This window comes from Anarhichas minor, unplaced genomic scaffold (genome assembly GCF_050575085.1).
Source record: "Anarhichas minor isolate MPS153535 unplaced genomic scaffold, ASM5057508v1 ptg000058l, whole genome shotgun sequence".
Classification (NCBI taxonomy): Eukaryota; Metazoa; Chordata; class Actinopteri; order Perciformes; family Anarhichadidae; genus Anarhichas; species Anarhichas minor.
This window is the reverse complement of record NW_027466504.1, coordinates 7,323,686-7,343,973: the sequence shown is the minus strand read 5'-3', so window position 1 is coordinate 7,343,973 and position 20,288 is coordinate 7,323,686. Positions and strand designations below refer to the sequence as shown.

The window sequence follows — 20,288 nt, the reverse complement described above, 5'->3', positions numbered from 1 at the left end:
TGTCATCTTCAATACTGAATCTCTAGTCATTTGGAATAAACCCCATCAAAAATGTATACTTACACCCACACTTTAGAGACTCTTTAAAACAGCACCTTGCTTAGTTCCAGTAACTGAGGTCAGACCTGTTTCTTGGCTTCACACACTTGTTTTTCCCCCTTAAACTGCTGCTTTCCCAGAGACAGAGGGGAAAACGCTGGGGAGGAAGAGGGCAACAAGGAGGAAAAGGGGGTAAAATGTGGGCGACAGCATTACGACAGAAATATCTCACTGCTGTTTTAATCCCAGGGAGCCAAAGACAATGGTGTGTGTTCAGAGCCATGCACAAGCTGAGTGACTAATCTCTCTGTGATTATACTCCACATGCTTACACTTACAACATCTGGCTCTGCAATGTGGTGTTACACTTTAAACACCCCCTTTTATGGCCTAAGTGGTGCAGTCCACTGTGTAATACCCTATTCATCACTCCCCAATCTGACCCCCCAGCCTCTTTTTTTCTCCCGTCTCCCCCTCCCCTCTCCTCCTCTTTCTCCTCTTCTCCCCACATCTCTTTATAAAGCTAATGAGACTGAAGTTGGGCCCCTCTTCACAGGGAGAGCGAGAGAGAGCAAAGGAGAACACACAAGTGCAGGGAGAGAGAGTCTGTGTGTCTGTGTCTGTCTGTGTGTGTGTGTGTGTGTGTGTGTGTGCGTGTGCGTGCTTGCGCGCGCGCGCGTGCGTGCGTGCGTGCGTGTATTTCTGCGTACCTGAGTGCACGCACATGCACTCGAGTGCCATTGAATATGCACTTTGTGGGCACCTCCACAGGGTTTGACACATCCACAGAGGAGCGGGGTGTGACATGAAGTGAGCCTCATCCAGCGCCAGCGGCTCTGTGCCTCTCTAGATTCAGAAGGCAGTCTTATGACATGGCCCATTCAGCAGCAGCCCAGCATGCTCCACTATTTATCTGTGTACGCTGTGGAGCCGTGCTGTCTGCGCCGTTTTCTTTTTTTGGGCTGCTTCTGGCTCTCTGCCTGCGACAGAGACGGAGAGAAGTTCTGCCATTATAGACTTACTGTCAAGCCATGTTGGGGTTGTTGTGGCAACAAGACACTGGGCACCAGTGGATGTGTGGTGAATGAGAAAGAAAATAGGGATTTTTCCATCCGTTTGTAGAAACCATTGAAAAAATGTGTATGAAATGAACTTTCTATGGGACTTTATGGGAATGGACACACCACAGAGCTCAGAGAACTGAGGAAAAGACTCACTGGTGACCAAATCCAACTTCTCTGTTCTCTCATAATGACATGCATATTTTAGCAATCCCTTTTGTCAGACTGCAAAATGAAAAAGTTCAAATTTTGAAATGATACCAGTTGTAAAGGGTGATATATGCCGTTGCTGTACCTCGTAAGCAGCCGGATGTTTTTTGTTTATGTTGTAGACTTGTTCTGCAGACTTTATGCTCGTGTTCGTCTGTGCAGGTTCAAGCTACAGATGCCGACCAGGGAGAGAACGGCCAAGTGCTGTACAGGATCCTCACTGGTAAGTGCTGCAGTACTTTGATTTGCCTCCCAGATGGCCTTTGCACATGAAATCTCCTTGCTCTCAAACAAATGCAAAGAAAGCACAGGCTCCCAAGATGTGACTAGATTGGATCATTAGGTTTATTTTGGTAGCATTGTTAATCCAGTTGTTCAAAATGGGTGAAAACAAGATGTCCACAAGAAGGTTTCCAAAATGTTAGTGATTCAAGCTTTTCTGCCTATGGGCAGGTATGATAATTCCTCTTGTTTCCACTGCAATTTCTCTTGTCTAGATGCAGTCAGAGTGAAAATACCGGTAATGACTGGAAGTTAATTTGCATCGGAGGCAACCTGAATTATCCAATTGGCAGACTAGATTAAATGTTTTGCTAAAATAGGTATTTTTGTAGAAGTCGCCTGCTCTGTCTCACTTTGCCTTTCTCTCTCTCTGTGTGTGTGTGTGTGTGTGTGTGTGTGTGTGTGTGTGTGTGTGTGTGTGTGTGTGTGTGTGTGTGTGTGTGTGTGTGTGTGTGTGTGTGTGTGTGTGTGTGTGTGTGTGTGTGTGTGTGTGTGTGTGTGTGTGTGTGTGTGTGTGTGTGTGTGTGTGTGTGTGTGTGTGTGTGTGTGTGTGTGTGTGTGTGTGTGTGTGTGTGTGAATGCAGGGAACAGCAAGAATCTGTTCAGCATAGACAATCAGACCGGGCTGGTGACAAGAGGCCGCAGGGCACTGGACAGAGAAACCAGCAGCTCCCATGTGCTGGAAGTGGTGGCCTACAACAGTGACGAGGGCAGCATGAGGAGCTCCGTGAGGGTGAGGAAGAGGAGGGTAGCTTGAGGGGGATGATGCTGTAACGTGTGCCAGTTACATCCCCATGTTTTCTGCAAAATTTGTAGCATAACTTATGTAGCAGTAGTTTGTTCTGTCTGTAACAGCATGAAGCGTGGCTAGTTTTTAGAAAATGAACAGTCCTGTCGACCCCTTGTGATGGACTTTGTCTACAAATGTGGACATCAGAGGATCCAGACACTCAGATACATATTATTTATGTCTCATTTCTGAATAGATAAAACTACGAAGCCCTTTTCCCAAAGAGTTAAAGTGTTTCTCAAAGAGTTCATGTATAGTTGATGTGCCACAAATGTCTCCCCCTGCAGGTGATCATATATGTGGACGATGCCAATGACGAGGTGCCAGTGTTCACCCAGCAACAGTACAACCGTCTGGGCCTTAGGGAGACCGCTGGCATTGGCACCTCTGTGATTGTGGTGCGAGCCACAGACCCTGACACCGGTGAGTCCAGTCTCAGATCGATGAGGAGAGGGGAGCAGAGGGGGCTCACTTTGATGTCAGTTGAAGTATCAGGTTGTGTTCCCGTACCATAAAAGAAACGGAGGCATTTTGCTGACTGTGGCTTTAAACTTCCCTACTTGCACGAGGCAGTTGTTTACGACTTCACTGATCCTAACACTAGTGGGTGCCACTGCAAAAGAGGAATATCAAACCTCTAAACCACAACATGGTATTACATCATACGTGCACACACAAAAAAAACATTCACTGTAACTGGCATTTAAATCTCAACTTCTGCTCCACAGTGCAGACTTCCTCTATCCACTTCCCGTGGTTTTAAGTGTTTCTTAGACACCTTCTGATGCATTTGGTGTGCTGTGACATACTTTTTCCAAAACATTAGATCAGGCCTGCAACCGAAATAATCATAACACAGGCAACAAAACAGTTTAGTACAACACAGAATGGAGGAAACTGTTTGTATGTCGTAACTATGGCATCAGTGTAACAATGTTACAAGTTAATTAGTTAGTTTTAAAGTTATTATTTTAAGCTTGTCCGCACCAACACCGCCTTTTCTTCCCGCTCAGGTGATGGCGGAGCTGTTGCTTACGCCCTCGTGTCCGGCTCAGACCGCAAGTTTGAGGTGGACGTGAGCACTGGCCTGGTAACCACTGTGGACTACCTGGACTACGAGACCAAGACCACCTATTTGATGAACGTCTCGGTCACTGACCAGGCGCCACCTTTCCACCAAGGCTTCTGCACCGTCTACGTCACGCTACTTAATGAGCTGGACGAGGCCGTGGCCTTCTTCTCCGCCGGTTACGAGGCTTCGCTCCGTGAGAATATCGCCACGGGGACGGAGGTAGTGCAGGTGCGGGCCCAGTCAGCCGACAACTTGAATCAGTTGACTTACCGCTTCGACCCTGATACGTCGCCTGCGGCTCTGGCCCTCTTCAAGATAGACAGCATCACGGTGAGTGGAGGAGCAGCGGAGGAAAGGTCAACGGCGATAGGAGCACAATGTACATACCTCTTTTCTTTGTAAGCTTCAAAGACTGTGCCCACCTTCTGTCAAATAGGATGCATCCATTAACCACAGGGGGATTCAATAACACCTCTTCCCCTGTGATTTAAGCGTGTTGCTGCATGACTGTAAGCTGATCAAAGAGCTTGTTTGCTTTGAAGCCTTTTGATTCCTTTGAAAGATGAGAAATGGGGATTTGTTGTTGATTTTTATGATAGTTGTTAGTCTCTGTCCTTGCTCACTGTCTGTCACATTAGACGAGTTCTACCTTGTATGCAATCTTTATGGAGGCAGAGATATGTGCTGGTGTGTGTGATGCTTCAGGGCCGCATCACTGTGACAGGCCAGCTGGACAGAGAGAAGGGGGACATGTACACCTTGACTGTTGTAGCTGATGATGGAGGACCTAAAAAAGACTCCACCGTGGTACGCTTCATTCTGAATTGTGTTATTTTATCTTCTTTTCATGTACAACATTCTATTTATTACAGCATGTGTTGTGTCTCGTCTGTTGTAGAAAACTTAATGGCATTCCTCTTTTATTCATTGCATCTCTCATTGGAAGTGCAGAAGGTAAGACTTCCTGTTTGTTTGTTTTTAAGATGGTTTAGAGTATGAAAGGCAACAGGAAATGTATTAATCTGCAGTATCTCACATTTTTAGGATTTGGGTTATTTGATTCATTTCAAAGGTAAGTATTTCGTTGAGTTGCAAGTTATTGAGCTTATATTTTGATCTTGGCAGGTTTCAATCACCATTCTGGATGAGAATGACAACAGTCCAGAGTTTGATATCACATCAGATACTTCAGTGGACGTCCCAGAGAACACACCCATGGGGAAAAAAGTGGCAGTGGTGCTGGGAAGGGACAAAGATGGTGGATTAAACGGACTGGTGAGAATAAAGAAGAAGGAGACAGTTAGAATCAACAAATGTCTTGTCATCTCATCAACAGATCGGTATAACAATAATCTAACAGATAACAGTAATTACTATAATTACAAAGGATTATCACCAAGAAGACGAGCTTTTCCAACATGTGTGTGTCCTACCTTGTGTTTGACAGGGAACTTAACATTAAGCACTTTGTGTTGCATTGTATGCATAAATAGGCTATATCAAAATATTAGTAGTGGTAGTATTAGTGTTATTAGTATTTATATTGTCATGTTGGTTGTTATTAGTATTATATTAAATCATCTACAGTGCTTTATAGCACGAAACAAAGTTACTTTACAGCACAAAACATGTTCCTCCAGTGAAATAATGCTATATTTCACCGTTTTTGTCAATAACAAATGGCGACTCAAGTGAGGTTACCGGGCCACGTATGTTTACACATAAAAGTCATTTGACTGCGGTTTGTTGTTGCTCTGTGTACACACACGGTTCCAAGCACCACGTGTTTGACTGTTTTAATGCGACCGACTATACATGCTGAAGACTAGGACACATTGTTGAGCATGAGCGTTTTAACTTTACCTCCGTACAACCTGCTTGTATTGGCTTTTCTCTCCACCAACCCAGCCTTCTCTTGTCCCTCAGTTATAATGGTTCTGTTACTCCATTCTTTAGCTTGTGATGTGATTTATTCAAGATGTAGAACCTACACAGCCAAATACAATTATTAAACTATTCATACATCATGGGTAACTTTATGATTAGAGTTTTCTGACTGGACCTAAGCTGTTGTTATAATGTTACATTTTCCTTCTTTCAATGTCCATCTTTCTCTCCCGCTTTCTTTCTGTCGCCTTCTGACTCATTACTCTCTCTCAGGTCAATTTCACTCTGGTGGCAGGCAACATGGAGGATGTGTTCAAGATCAAGACAGTGAACCACACCTACGGGGAGGTTTTTGTCAATGCTGCTCTGAACAGAGAGTCAGTAGACCGCTACCTACTGAAGGTCAGGCAGCAATCCACATGCAGTTATGAACTTTCACCACATATCTATATGGCCACGTACACATTTTACACGTACACCACAACCCCGACTACTTTTTTCCCCTCAGCCTAAAAATGATGGTTCCGTGTCACACTTGTTTCATCGACAAATAAACCGACTTTCTTTGACACGATACAATAATGTGTAATATAATAGTGTGAGTTTGGACGATACAAATAACGTGTGTTTTTCTGATCACATTAAAATATTATTCATGTCAATACTTTCACTTAAAAGAAAGCTCACTGCATCTTGCCTCCCAACACAAGACGTACCAAGACTGAGCGTAGAAGCACGAAGGAAGACACTTCTCTTTGTCCCCTATGTGTTAGTTTATGTCATGTGTCCAAATGCATGGTCAGGCTTACATACTAGTATACAGTGCATGTGTATGTTGTTACAGGTGCGTGCCATTGACAATGGCTCACCTCCCCGACACGCAGACCACTCCCTCACCATCAACATCCTGGACATCAATGACAACGCACCTGTTATTGAAAGCCAGAGGGGCTACAACGTCAGCATAAGTGAGGTGGGGACGCACTCGCACATCACACGGAGCATGATGTTCATTGTATCCGCACCGGATTTGCATGTTTCTATCATTTTGTATGCATCTAGTTCTTCAACAGAAGCTGAACAATATAGGTATTGTTATAGTTGGTGATTTTCAGTTTGTATTATAGCATTTACCATTTGCAGTCACCGTTTTGTTTATTCTACCATCGGTAATCAATAATGAGGCCTCTCTTGTGATGTAAATTGTAGAATGTCGGAGGAGGTACGTCTGTCCTCCGTGTGATAGCGACCGACGAAGACATCGGTCCCAACGCCATGCTGTTCTACTACATCACTGCGGGAAACCAGGACCTGACCTTCCGCATGGACCGCGTGACGGGAGAGATGGTGACACGGCCGGCGCCTCCCGACCGAGAGCGCCAGCAGGAGTATCGACTCATCGTCACTGTGGAAGATGACGGCACGCCACCTCTGTCGGTGAGAAACAAGGAACAGCAGCAGAAACGAGTAAAACACTGCAAAATGTCAACGTACCAGATAAACTACTGATGAGCTGAAATACATATCAATTCCAACATGTTTTTAGTCTAGTATTAAATCCTGAAAACTTGAGATTTGTTGTTAAATCAAGTGACATTATTATGTCAATGCTTCATATTATAATAATATAATAATATATATCTTTAAAAATCCTTCTTCATGCAGTATGGTGCTGTAACCTCGAACAAAAGGGTATAAATCTGATCTGTTCATGGGGACTTGAAGTTTGCAGAGTCTGGTCATTTGGGGGATTCAGCATCACATCTTCTTACTGAGCCCTCCTTTGGTACTACAAACAATCACACCTAAAAGATGTGCTTTTTCCATCTGTTTACTACCTCTTTGTCTACCGGCCTTAAACCAAGATACAGTACAAATTAAGATATTAAACGTAGTAGACCTTATATCCTCTCATAGCCCGCGCGGCATATTTAAATACATGGTTGGTTGATCTTCTATGAAGCTGTGAAGGCACAGGAAACACCTTCGTTTGTAAACAGGAAAGCCACAAGTCATATTTCCAAAAAGAGGAAGAAGAGTGTTGTTACTTTTCCTGTTGTCTGCAACATTTGAAAGGCTTTATAAAATGTGTTGAAGTGCACTGCTAGAAGGAGGTGTGTACTATATGTGTCACATGTTGATGACTTGTCATCTGGCAGTCAGTTGTTGTGCTGTATGTGTTTTATTTTGAACTTGGCTTGTCTAGGTCACAGTGAGATATGGGTGGTAACAAACCTATAATAATGCAGTTCCTGTAAATACAAGACATACATAGCAAAATGTCAGACTGTGGAAAAAGCACTGAAGAGGGGAGATAGCCTGCAACAGGCCTCCCCTCCTCCCATCTAGCTCTCTGTCTCCTCTCATAAAACAAGACACTAAGATTGTTTTATCATTTTCTCCCCTCAATGCCAGTCTCCCTCTGGTGTCCACCATCTTAGAGGCACACAGGCGGAACAACCTTGTTCCATCTGTAATGGCTCCCTAGGCAGCAAGTGGCTCACGGCCTTGTGTGGCGATAGTTTTTGGAGCCCTGCCAGCTGAAAGGAACAATGATTTCAAAGGATCGACACATGGATGTAAGGTTTAAGAGCTCCACTTTATTATACAAGCTACAACCAATTCAAATGCAATAAACAGTGTATTCGTCAAATACAAACTTTTTACAGTATATAACACGCGATTACATGCCGATGCAGAATCGCATGCGAGTATGCAAACACACATTTAAACCAGACTGCAAAGTTATTCTTGACACTGTAACCCGAGATTTGAGAACACACACACCACACGTACGCACACCACGCTCACATACACACACACTTACAGGCACACTTGAAAACACAAATATTCAAACATAAGTATTTGGTTTGACTAGTTATCAAAGTATTAAAATCTCAACAAACATACAAACATTATACCCTGTCCTATATACCTGCTACACATCTTTTGGAGATGATTTCCGCTGAGCACCTGCTGTACACATTAAACCTCAATATGAAAAAGACACCAGGGGTTTCTCATAGTCACACACAGCCTAATTAATAATTATTGATAATAATTAATAATACGGTTTCAATCACTTCTCATTTTCTCTCGGTCAACCTTGATACGATTTGGTTAACATTCCACATCACACGTGTGCTGAATAGTATTTACTTAACATCACATTGCACGCACAAAAACAATAGGAATGAACACTAATATACACATCTTATCAAATACACCCAGACACGTGATACCAGAGCAAAAAGGATTGTTTTTCAATCAAGAATCTGTTAGGATACATTCAAGAGAAAATCAATAGACATATTATTCTTAATTCACTTTGAATGACATTCATCGACTAAATACGTCCACATACTCGTATATGTTTTAAGGCCACTGTGAAGTGCTGCGTTTCTGAGAGTACAGGAAGGAAGGGGAGTATTTAGAGCAGCAGAGCTGACAGTAACTGAGGTAGCAGAGGGGGAAGAGAAAATAAGCTGAGGCCAAAGGGATATGATGCAGAGGAACAGTGTAATGCCATCAAAACAAATTACTCTCAACTTGAACAAGGATATTGAGACTTCTCTGACGAATGAGCTTCCTTTGGTACGAAGCTGTTGGAGCACTTTATTACAATGACAGGTATGATAGAGAGCCTACTATGAGAGATTGTTTCCAAGACGGTTCCAACCATCAGCAAATGGAACTTTAACAGTTAGTTTTTTTTTTTTTTTTTTTTTTTTTATTGTCATACATTTTGTGTCACATGATCATGTGGATGGTCTGCTTTGCGTTCACACCAACCAAACCAGAGGAAGAGTGCAGCTCTTTGGTTTAAACTACAGAGTGCCCGTCAGCCCAAATGAACCAAACTCGACGAGTAAAAGCTCCCTAGTTCAGTTGAACTGCACAAAATAAGTTAAGTGTGAAAGCAGCCCTTGAGTCCACAGAAACTGTTTAATCACTCTTGACCCCCCCCCCCCCCCCCCCCCCCAACACTTTGGATTTGTCTCAAGCAGCGGGCACCTGTTGGTCCACGAGTCATTGTCAGCGTGTAGATGGAACACCACACACTAACCTTAACCCCGCCACAACACAAGTACACACAAGCTAAAGTTCGCTTTTGGCCTCCAGCTGTTGTTGCAGGTGGAAAAAGTCTTTGAATAAAAAAAGGCAGCCCGTTCCCTCCTGCGGTCCAGACAATGTATAGACGACAATCCAGCACAGGTTATTGTGAGACAGCTGATAAGGGCAACATCACTCTGGAGGCAGAAAGAAGAGCAAAGGAGTTGCAGGACTATTTCCAGGTCAGCAGTTGGAGCAACGAACGAGGTTCCAACCCCCTTTAAACCTGCATGAAGTCTGGAGACTCCAGGATGGTGTCTGGAATAGAGAACAGTGCAGGTCAGTGAGAGCATAGAAAAGATGGCAGGTAATCTACATGTATCAACCCGCACAACTGCACATTTCATGTCTGTGTGCAGGCACTGAAATTTAGATATGAAAGAGTTAAAAAAATGTCACTTCCTGCCCAAAAAGGCAGACGGAAGACGTGACTGCGTTTCTTTTTCCATACCTCCCACTCCATAGATTAGAACAAGCGCACAGAGAGACTGGTAGATTTCTCAGAACAAGATGTGTTTTGCTGGAAACCCATTGAAAAGCAGAACAAAAAGGCCTTAAAGCCCGAGTTGCAACACGTTGACGATAAGAGGGAACTGCATCTAGTTAAATTCCTCTCAGCGTAAGGTCAGCGGTCTGAAAAAGATGAACAAGGAAGCTGAAGTGTGGCTTTCATCCATGTAACACAAAACCTCAGACAAGAAACCGGGCTTGGTATTCGGTATAACGTTCGTAGACTACTGAAGGAAATGAGCTCTGACAGGAAAATCCACTGTGACAGGTGTACAAAATATCGGGGGGGGGGGGGGGGTTTCTTGGGTTCTAGATGGTTTTATCAATATTTCGTGGCGTGCTCTCTAGAGGAGGAACATGGCTGTAATCTGAGATGCATCTTCCATCTGTCAATTATCATTAACAGAGGTTTTCCCCCTAGTGGCATTACTCATTACCAGAATTCAATTTGGGCAAAACAGCAGCATGTCATAGGACTCGCTGAGTGTGGGTGGCTCAGTTGTACCTTCTGTTTATGCTCGTCAGGTCTTACATGCGGTATAATGTCAATGAGCTCCAGTAACTGTTTCTGAGACTTTTCCTTGTTTGCGCACTAAACTGTTGTAGTGTGGTTATAGGTCATCGGAACAACATATGTGATGATTTGGGTTTTTCAGTAGGTCGGTTCAGTTCTGACCATTCCCCCCCGTACCGCCACAGGCCCGTGCTGGCAGGAAACGGGGCAATCCACCTCAGCATGCCTGGAATGTCTGCACAGGTGCCCCGGGAATCGGTAGAAAAACACTCAGGATTGAACCCCTTCACCGTAACTAATGTTTCAGTATTATTTCAAGTCGAGTCGGAGAGAACGGCTGAAGGGGGGCCATTAGTGTTCAATGAGAGTGCTGATGGGTGGAAAATGACTTTGCGAGGGAGGCGAGAGAAGAATTCAGAGGGTGACAGCATAAGGAGGTGGTTTTACTCGTGTTTGGGAGAGAATGTAAACTCCCCACACAGAACATCTTTCAGTCACATAAGACTCAACCCAGCTGTTCTGAGAGTGAGCGTGCAATTTTGCACAAGAATGTCAGCATCTTTCCGCCAACACTTTGACCGCACACAGGATGTTTCAGCAGAAACGTGCACACAGCCACAGTTGTTCTTTGATTTCATCAGAGTGTTTTACCGTACTGTCTGTACATTTTGAAATCGGTATTTCCTGAGCTATGTCCTTGTGCAATACAGTTTCGTGCCACTGCTAGAGTGCTTTGTTTCCGGTAACAAACGAGAATGTCAAGGGAGTCATGTGTATGCATTCAGAATGTAGTTGGTAAGGCATTAACTACCAATGAGCACACTCACTAAGTCGTGTTAATGAACTCCCCTGAGATTGCTCATACTCTGCTTTCTTTGTGTTATGGCGCTGGTCAGGAGAGTTTTAGCCACGCTAAAGGGCGAAAGCTGAACAAAATGGAGAATGGGTTCGATAATTGTGTGTCCCATGCTGTGCTGAGTGATTTAATGTGTGTGTGTGTGTGTGTGTGTGTGTGTGTGTCCTACCTTCTATTGGAAAGAATACGTCCCCGTGTGCAGGAGGAGAAAGGGGGGTTCCTGGCTCAGACAACAGGTGGCGTCCTGTCTCCGATGATTGCCTGGTCATGATCTGAGACACAGTACGGGTCTTAATCTGCGGCGATCCCCCGAGAAACACAGGGTTCTCGTGGCCTTGAGCCTCACTGAAAACACGCACGCACACACAAGAAAGGGAAGCGTACCGATGAGTAAGACATTGCCGAAATGACCCAATAAACTGTTTCAACATTCACCTGTTGCTCAAGACGTTTACAATCTTTGTATGTGTCGCTTTTATATTCTAGCAGTAATCAGGGCTTCAATACTTAACTGCACTTATAATACTATGTATGTACACAACTTGCAGTAAGTTGTGTACATACATGTGAATTAATTAAGTCTCCCTGTTGTGAGCCATAAATCGGTTTCGCTTTGTGCTATAAAGTAATTACATTTCCCACAAAATACATTCCAGTGGCACACAACATAACGTACAGTGTTAAGGCTGCCAATGCTCTTGGCTGAAGTCCTTTTTGTTGTACAGTAATTAAGACGATGCACCCAAATGATTCATTGATGCTTTGAAGCTATTTGTAGATCTTTAGTGAACAAAAGTTTAAAGGAATTATCCGCATAATTGTAACACGCTTTGGTCTCGTCAGGTTTTGTGGCTGAAACTATCTATTGTGTAAGAAATGTTGCGGCCACTTCCTAGTGGAATATCCATGTGTACAGTGTTATTATTCTAAAGAGCAGCTGTGTTTTGAAGCCGGCCCATGAAGCCAGCTGCCCGACAGACTGTGGGAAAACGTACCTGTCCATCCTCACCAGCTCTTGTGCACCTGGGAGAGAGAGGAAGCGGGAAATGGGCCATTGTGAGTATACTGAAACAGAGCGGAACACTACAGATCTACGCACTACAGTGTGAATGCGCTTCCTACTGTGTGAAATACAGTTAATCCTCCTCATAGACAGGAAATATGTGTCACACAAAACACTACGGGGAACCCAGTGTGAGACGATTATGTAGCATGGACGTGGAAATTAATGCGTGCGAGCTTGCTTGTTTGTGAGTTTCAGTATTACGTACGTCTGCTCGACCGGGCGGTCTGCCTCTGTTTGTACACAAGCATCAGAATAAGAGGCAGAGAAAGCAGGGCCAAGATGCAGGCTGCTATGGCCAGGGCCACTGGCACGGAGCCTGGGGAAGCAACAGAGAGACTGTGAGGTAAATACACGGAGTAACTGGCTAGTCATACATTGGCTTTGAAGGCTTGAATAAGGTGACGTACCTCCAGCTGGTGTTGGATCCCAGACAGTGCAGTCTTGAGAGCCATTCCTCCCTGGCAAGAGAACAAAGACACTGTTTCTCACAAGCAGTATATCACAATGTAACATTGGTTTGGGTTTCTGCCTGTTAATTGCAACATACGATCAGGGCCCCAGGAAGAGATACACAACCCAATACACATTCACACCCACACATTTGATGTCCTTACGTGGTGTAACATGGAGAATAACGTGGCTGTGGGGTTTCTGCACGAGGGCGTTGTGTTTCTGTTCCAGCTGGAAGTCTAGGAGCATGCAGCAGTAGCGACCCTGGTCAGAGTGGATCACGTTCTGCAGAACCACCCAGAAGTTGTGCTCTGTAGCTCCAAATTGCAACCCTGCCGTTAAGCTGTGGTTGCCATGTGAATGACCAATGGTAGTATGGCGCGGGCCCGTCCGTCCCGTGCAGTGCCGATCACTGTGGGGCGTGAAAAGCCAGCCGCGCCTCAAGACATCGGTGGGGTGCAAGGCGGCCCCTCTCTGGCCACACACCAGTTTGACGGTTGCACCCTCGGGACAGGTGTAGTGCAGGTGGGGGGCCGAAACACTCAGAGTGGAGTGGGCGTGGGACATGTCGCCTTTACCTAGAGAGAATAGACAAGTATGGTAGAAAGTAGGTAACAAATATAACGGTTATCAACTTTTACCAACCAAAGGCTTCAGGTTAGAGATGATGAAGTTTTGTGTTAAAGCCTGCCAATTCCCAAAAAGGTGGGATTTGTATGCAGTAGAAATGACAGGAAGTGTTTGAGAAGCTCAACCCAGGGAACACAAATCCCTGAAGATGACGAAGAAAAGCCAGAGGAAAGAGGCGAGTGTACTTAGTAAAAATAAAACAAGTCACATGTTTACTTTGATGGCAGTGGCAGCTAGTTTTTCAGAGGGTACAAAATCCAATAGATTGATATTCAGAAGCTGCATGAAACATTACATATAACCAGAACAAGAATATTTTAATAGAAATATAGATACATTAATGCTGATGCATGGACGTCATGATGTTCCTTAGGTGCTTGGATATGTTTTGTAAATAACCAGAGTGTAAAAACAAATCATAGCAACTACCAGTCTCAACATGGATTTAAAGCTAAAGTCAGACGATTTCCCATGGCCTATTTCTGCACACTATATGCCTTCTTGGTTTTTGTGCGTTTTGGGTCAGCAGTTTGTTTCCTGTTCTGCATATAGTCGTACTGTGGTTGAAGACAGTGCTGGTTAAAGTAAAATTATACTAAGCTCCTGTGGGAGTTAAATTGCCTGTTCCTCTCAGAGAGCGATGCAATGTACAACGTACACAGCATCTCATGTGACATCAAATTAGGGAAAGTGTAGAAATCTGACCGTTGTTTTGCTCCGATCAATTTCTGCAACATACTCTGACTATTGCGGTGTGGTATCATTACCCAGTGATTGCACTGAAATGGCCGTTCCAAAAACCGAAAAAGACAGCTGTGGGATGTATCTTTACATATTACATACTCGCACAGTAAACCGCATCCTGGTCTGACTGGTACATCGGTGGAATGCACCAATAGATGGAGTCGTTAATGTGTGGACTGAATGATTATCTCATTGCCATAACACAGCAAAACAGAGATATCCTCAGGCTAAGCGGTCTGAAGCCACTCTCTAATTCCTACAACCAAACAAAAAACAAGGCAGACGCATCATAAACTACCCACAGTGCAGCATCAACACGCATAATGAATGGCTTTCCACATATCCAGCATGTAGAACAACAGGACGACTCTGGCTTTGTCTGCCTAAATAGATTACTACCCATCCGTTGTCTGTAACAGTTTGTAGTTTAGCATCCAAGAATGCTTAGCGCTGTGAAGAAGACAGGAAGGCCGCGTGTTAGTGAGTGTAGTATGTTTGGGTGTGTATATTATAGTTGCGCCATGGATCGGAGATTTTGCAGTAAAATCTGTGTTTGGAGGATGACTGGTGGGCGCCAGGGTTTGAGAAGAGGACTTCCTTCCTGAGTCGTCCTGCCACGCGAACACGCGAAACTCCTCCTCCTCCTCCTCTCCGCCCCTCACTCCTTAAAGCTAAATGTGAAGGGCCACAGCTGCTGCTGTACGGCTCTTTATGGGCCAATCATTTCAAACAGGTTGCACCTCCACCCATACCCCAATCAGTTATGATGTCACTGCAGGTGTATTCCATCTGCTGTCAGAGTCAACACACATGCTGTTACATCACAGCTTGGACTGAGAGTTTAAACCCGTAGAGAGCAGCGGAGCAGCAGTTTTGTTTGAGTCACTGGTATTCAACAATGAGCTTATTATGTTTCTTGCACTACCACTATTTTCCTCGGAAGGCAGCAGATGCAACATGCGAGAGTTTTGCATCAGCCAGAACACAAATGAGGAAGCAAATAAATTGTTTTAGTGTTCACGTCAATATCGGCATTTAAGTAGTTGGTTTACACTCTGCTGGATGGGAAATACAGTAGCTGCCATTTGATTAGCTGCACATGTTTTGTATATTCAGGATGTGTGCATCCTGTGTGTGTGTGTGTGTCACAGAGTGCAGGGTACGTGCCACGTTCCTGTGTGTGACTGAACTCGGTAGCAATAGGAAGACCAGGGAGGGTGATTAAAGTGAAACTGTTGCCCCCCACGGCTGTTCCGGCCTGTGAGGTGGGACAATAGGAGGGGAAGCCCTTCTCCTCTCCTGTTTCACACCCGCCCTGCCTTCCTCCCTGAACTCTTCCTCTCGCCTTATTTACATTAGTGGGAGATGGATTTCTGGCATATTCTGTATCAATTGGGTGGGGTTACCACAGTGTCGGCACTATCTGAGCCGCCTTGATGTGGCTGCAACCAGGTAAAAACTGACAGCAAGCTCTGCCCCGTGTCTGGAACAGACGGGACTTCTTTCACTTTACACCAGACATCTGTGTTTTGGCTCCATTATGGATCTAAGTTTCCTTCTGTGATCTCTGTTCTCAGGATCCTGATAGCCCCTCAGGGCCCAGAAACAGGCCCTCCTTTGTTTTAAGCCTGAATGCCACCTGTTTAGGACATGTTGCCTCTGACAGCTTTCTTACATTCGGACATGCAGCCGCGCCTGTGTGAATTAATTAAACATGCCTTCATATCTCCTTAAATTACCATATATTCAACCATTTCAACCACTTTTCTGCAAGAGTATATCTAATGCTTCTTCTTTGAAGCGGTGCACATATTGAACATACCCTACTGGAAAATCTGGTTTCCTTTCACTTGCGAGTTCTCTACCTGTGTTTGTACAAGTGCAGCTACACCACACACACACACACACACACACACACACACACACACACACACGCACACACACACACACTTCAGACTCCACCCTCTTTCACACCTACTGTAATGGTAATGATTATCCAGCCCATTACAGGGTGTTAATGAAACCAGCAGGAGGATCCCAGATTAGTTCCTACACACACACACACACACACTAAGAAAGTGCGAGAGTTTCAGTTGAAGCTTCTGACATAACAACCAGATGCATGAAGCATTTTTCAGCAACAGGAAGTGTTAAAATGTGGCACTTCAGACCCTACCTAGTCCTAAAGGGATGTGGTTCAGGGTCAGTGAAGAAGGTCACCATGCTCAGGGATCCATGACATTTGATTACAGTCATTCGCTGTGTACTTTACCTTGTGAGCCAATCGGCCATAAACTTGTTTGTATAAGTGTTTTTCAAGTAAAGGGCACACTCTGTCCCAATCTCGACCTTCCTCTTCCTCTAAATGTACTTCATGCATTTAGCCACGTAACTAAATGCTGGTGTAAGGACAGCTTCATAAACACGACTGCAACATCGTTTCTTCATTTAGCCGCAGCAACAATGCAGCTGAAATTTAAATGTTAAATAATTACTTAATTTAAACAAAGTGAGTTCATTATTATCAACTAGTTTGCCTGCGTCCTCCCTCTTTTGGGGTAATTTCATGCTTTTCATACTTGATATTGTTAAGCTGTTTCTATTAATAGTTCAGATCTTTACACATTGGTTGCTGTTTATTGTTGCAGTGACGAGAAGCAGAGTCAAGGCTCTATCAGCGAAGGTCAATGCTGTTCAGAGAATCAGTGGGAGACTCATCCTTATAAGAAGAAGTGAAGGCCACTGGTGTTTGGGGGAGTCTTTACTCGTCATACTTGCTGCATATCAAACATCAGACACCAAGGTTTCAGCTACACATGTGTCAGACAATTAAAAAGGTGATACCACGGAAAGTCTTAGAAGAACACGGGAGCTCCCCTTCCTCCATCTAATTACTCATGCGGTATGTGCCCACACAACTGCACATCAACACACTTACTGACTGCCGGGCCTGTTCTCGTCTATGACATTGACCCAGGAAGCTCTTTTTTTCTTATCACTACACCCTAATGATGATGTATTCATTTAGGACAGAGGATCAATGAGCGACACAAGCCATGTCACAGCAGGAGGAGAAAGTAGCCCAGACAGTGAAAGAGGGAGCACCCACATCCTGTGGAGTTTATTGACCATTTTTGACTGTGCCATTGTCCTCCATGGGGAGCTAAATGCTTATCTAGACTGGGAGGAAAGGACTGAGCCCCTGATTACCACTCTGTTTATCTCAAGTGGAGTTTTGTGGAGGAGAAACACATTATTGGCAGCGGCACAAATGGCTGTTTTCATCATCGGCTCAGAGGAAGGAAACTTCCAAACAAAAAAGACACAACAGGGCTGAAGGGAGCAGTCCTAAAGTCAGACCGGCCTATTAAGCTTTTAGGAGCCTCTGAGTAAAGGCCTGCATAACTATTTCAAAACGCAAAAAAAACGTGGCTACAAACATTTAAATCCGAAACATGTTTTGAGTTACAAATAAAGATTTTGGTCCAGGATGGGTCAGCCTAAAAGTTCAGTAAACATCATTGACGTACTTGTCGCGTGAGCTTATCTAAACAGACCAAATCCTAAAGCCGAAAACTAATAACCTCTGCAAGGTTTCCGGGGCGTTTGAAGTGAAGCACCCTGCGCCCCGGAGGCAACAGCTGCTTCTCCCGTCTCCTCCTGCGCCAGTTGCCTAAAAAGTCCTGCATTTGATTACAGCTCCCTCGATAACATGCAAATTGATTTTCTTTATGAATTATTGAATGTATCAGTCGCCAGAATCATCCTGCACATGCGCACGCAGCTTTAGGAAAGTTCCCCGAGTGTAATTTGATGTATGCCTGGTCGTTTACATTTTGGCCATTTTTAAGACTCGTCAGTCTAAAAACGTCAACGGCAACCGTCCAACTTGCGGCTGTTTTTTTACAGGCTATAAGAGCAGCACTATAAAGTGCATTTACACCCCGCTACATCCCATGGGTGCGGCTTTAACGCAGCTTCACACCAGATGTTCTGCCTCAAAACAACAACAGCAGCAAATGAAGACTGGAAAGCTGTGGGCTGTGGTCACGCTCCAGAAATGTTAACGTCACTAAAAAAAGGGACATTTGTGCATTTGTTCAAAATTCTATTAAGCATAACAAAGAGACTAAAAGTTTTAAATTTGGAGTAACGCACCACGAGCCTCTCAGACGCATCGCGTTCCTATTGGAAGGCAATTGATGACTTTACCGCCCGTTTAACCTATTAATGTTACTTTAGCTATGGTTTCTTCCCCCGTGTGTTTCGATTGACTTTTCGTTGCGTGCTGAAAACAAGTATCGTTCCCCATCATTGAATTCAGTCAATTGTCACTCAGAGGGAGTTGTTAATTAACAAGTCCTCGCGCGCAGAGCGGGGACAGTCAGAGAGCCGGTTCAACAGATCTGAAGAGATCTGTCCTCGTGCTTACCTCCAGCGACGTAAAACAAAACGGCGCACAACCAAAACAGGGACTTCTTTCCCCAGAGTGATGTCCAACAGGGTAATCCTCGCTCCATGGTTGTCTGGACGTTGAGCAAAAAAAAAGAGTAGCAGAGCAGTGTTTGACTCAAGCTATCATCAACTAACGCTGCTGGAAGCCTTTGTTCAACTTTTCCTCTGCATGCAAAACTCCACTCGACTAAACAACAGAACACAGACGGCTGGTTGACAGTCCTTCGTCTCCAAGTTGACTTAACCCCTCTGTAGTCTACTCTAGTTCACTGTGGAGCGCAAAAGCAACGTGATACAACACACTCCTCCCCCTGCTGTCAGTCTCTCTCTCTCTCTCTCTCTCTGTCTCTCTCTCTCTCTCTCTCTCTCTCTGTCTCTGTCTCTCTGTCTCTCTGTCTCTGTCTCTGTCTCTCTCTCTCTCTCTCTGTCTCTCTGTCTCTGTCTCTCTCTCTCTCTCTGTCTCTGTCTCTCTGTCTGTCTCTGTCTCTGTCTCTGTCTGTCTCTGTCTCTCTGTCTGTCTCTGTCTCTCTGCCCACACCCATGAGTATAGCAGATAATCATCATTATTAATCACCAAAATATAAACAAAATCATATTACAAAAATGTACTGTTGGGCTTGGATAGTGAATAAATATATATATATATATATATATATAGTATATTTTACATTTATTAAAGTTGCTGTGATAGTCTAGTTCAAATTTGGTATCTTTCGCTCTCTAACACACACACACACACACACACACACACACACACACACACACAGCTTACAGCTCATGCAGAAATCACAATATTGTGAAATTCCAACAGGCTCTTTAACCGCCACAGCCTGAGGAGTTCACTCCATTTTTTAGCAGCACTGGGAGGGGGAAGCAGGAGGTCAGACTGGTGGAGCAGGAACTGACTTAACACTCCTTCCAAACAATGATCCTTTCACTTATGTATCAGAATCTTTCCTTGGTTTGATGAGGTGGCTTCTTTAAGGATACACTGCTGTCTTTCTTCCACTTCACTTACATTTTAGCTTTTACTTTTTTTTCACATCTAAAGTGAACAGATTGCACATCAGGGAAGCAGAACTTTTGGCTTCCTTGCAGCATCTTCTCTCCGCGTCACTTACTCTTAAGATTTCTTTTTTGTTCTAACAAGATATTTTCTTCTTCTGTCTGTAACAAAATATGGTCCCACTGTCTCTTCCCAGTCTCCCATGTTAAATGAAGCCTGATCACATGTCACAGACGCAAAATCACAACTGAAGACCTTAATACCTGTATGTATCCTCTCTAGTGAACAGTGTATACAAGTGCAGGAGTCAATCTTCACTTGGAGGAATAAAAGAATAACTTGGACCAGTTGTCTTCACTTGAATATATGTTTATTACAGCACAGACCTGATCAGAAAAGCTTTTTGGCACTGCATGCGAGACATACCAAAAACCTCAAGTGCCACAAGATTCACCCAGCCTTGCACTGTGTATCTATCGCACGTCATCAGAGAGGAGACAAAACAATGTGTAACCCTGGGTCCAGACCGCTACAAGGTTTCCATGTTATCTTAACCTCGAGACACACAGAGCCTCCTCACATATGGCACGCCGATCCTGAGGC

The 20,288-nt window shown here is 44.3% G+C and overlaps 2 protein-coding genes across 4 annotated transcripts in view; one reads left to right on the top strand and one right to left on the bottom strand.

Annotated features, from left to right (window-relative positions):
• Positions 1–20,288, top strand: part of cdh23 (cadherin-related 23) — a 139,168-nt gene that overhangs the window by 103,992 nt on the left and 14,888 nt on the right. For 2 of the 3 annotated variants that reach the window (XM_076076534.1, XM_076076535.1), the window contains exons 27-36: positions 1,473–1,533; positions 2,177–2,325; positions 2,670–2,805; positions 3,396–3,784; positions 4,160–4,261; positions 4,406–4,408; positions 4,580–4,729; positions 5,615–5,743; positions 6,186–6,314; positions 6,551–6,778. In XM_076076534.1, coding sequence (XP_075932649.1) covers positions 1,473–1,533; positions 2,177–2,325; positions 2,670–2,805; positions 3,396–3,784; positions 4,160–4,261; positions 4,406–4,408; positions 4,580–4,729; positions 5,615–5,743; positions 6,186–6,314; positions 6,551–6,778 — 1,476 coding nt within the window. Of the gene's footprint in view, positions 1–1,472; positions 1,538–2,176; positions 2,326–2,669; positions 2,806–3,395; positions 3,785–4,159; positions 4,262–4,405; positions 4,409–4,579; positions 4,730–5,614; positions 5,744–6,185; positions 6,315–6,550; positions 6,779–20,288 lie in introns of all 3 variants that reach the window. The other variant, XM_076076536.1, reaches the window with a different exon arrangement.
• Positions 7,922–18,947, bottom strand: vsir (V-set immunoregulatory receptor). The gene is made up of 7 exons (XM_076076962.1): positions 18,657–18,947; positions 13,015–13,428; positions 12,808–12,858; positions 12,606–12,716; positions 12,330–12,357; positions 11,504–11,679; positions 7,922–9,712 (listed from the first exon to the last, which is right to left on the bottom strand). The coding sequence occupies exons 1-7, from the start codon at positions 18,742–18,744 to the stop codon at positions 9,675–9,677; spliced, it is 906 nt and encodes a 301-aa protein (XP_075933077.1). The 5' UTR covers positions 18,745–18,947; the 3' UTR covers positions 7,922–9,674.

What these genes read in the sequence shown, in the direction of transcription:
- vsir (XM_076076962.1), bottom strand. Translation starts at nt 18,744, where the DNA reads ATGGAGCGAGGATTACCCTGTTGGACATCACTCTGGGGAAAGAAGTCC. An exon ending in TTTGTTTTACGTCGCTGGAG is followed by an intron (nt 13,429 to 18,656) that starts GTAAGCACGAGG and finishes TATTCTCTCTAG; the next exon opens with GTAAAGGCGACATGTCCCAC. An exon ending in GACCGCCCGGTCGAGCAGAC is followed by an intron (nt 12,358 to 12,605) that starts GTACGTAATACT and finishes TCTCTCTCCCAG; the next exon opens with GTGCACAAGAGCTGGTGAGG.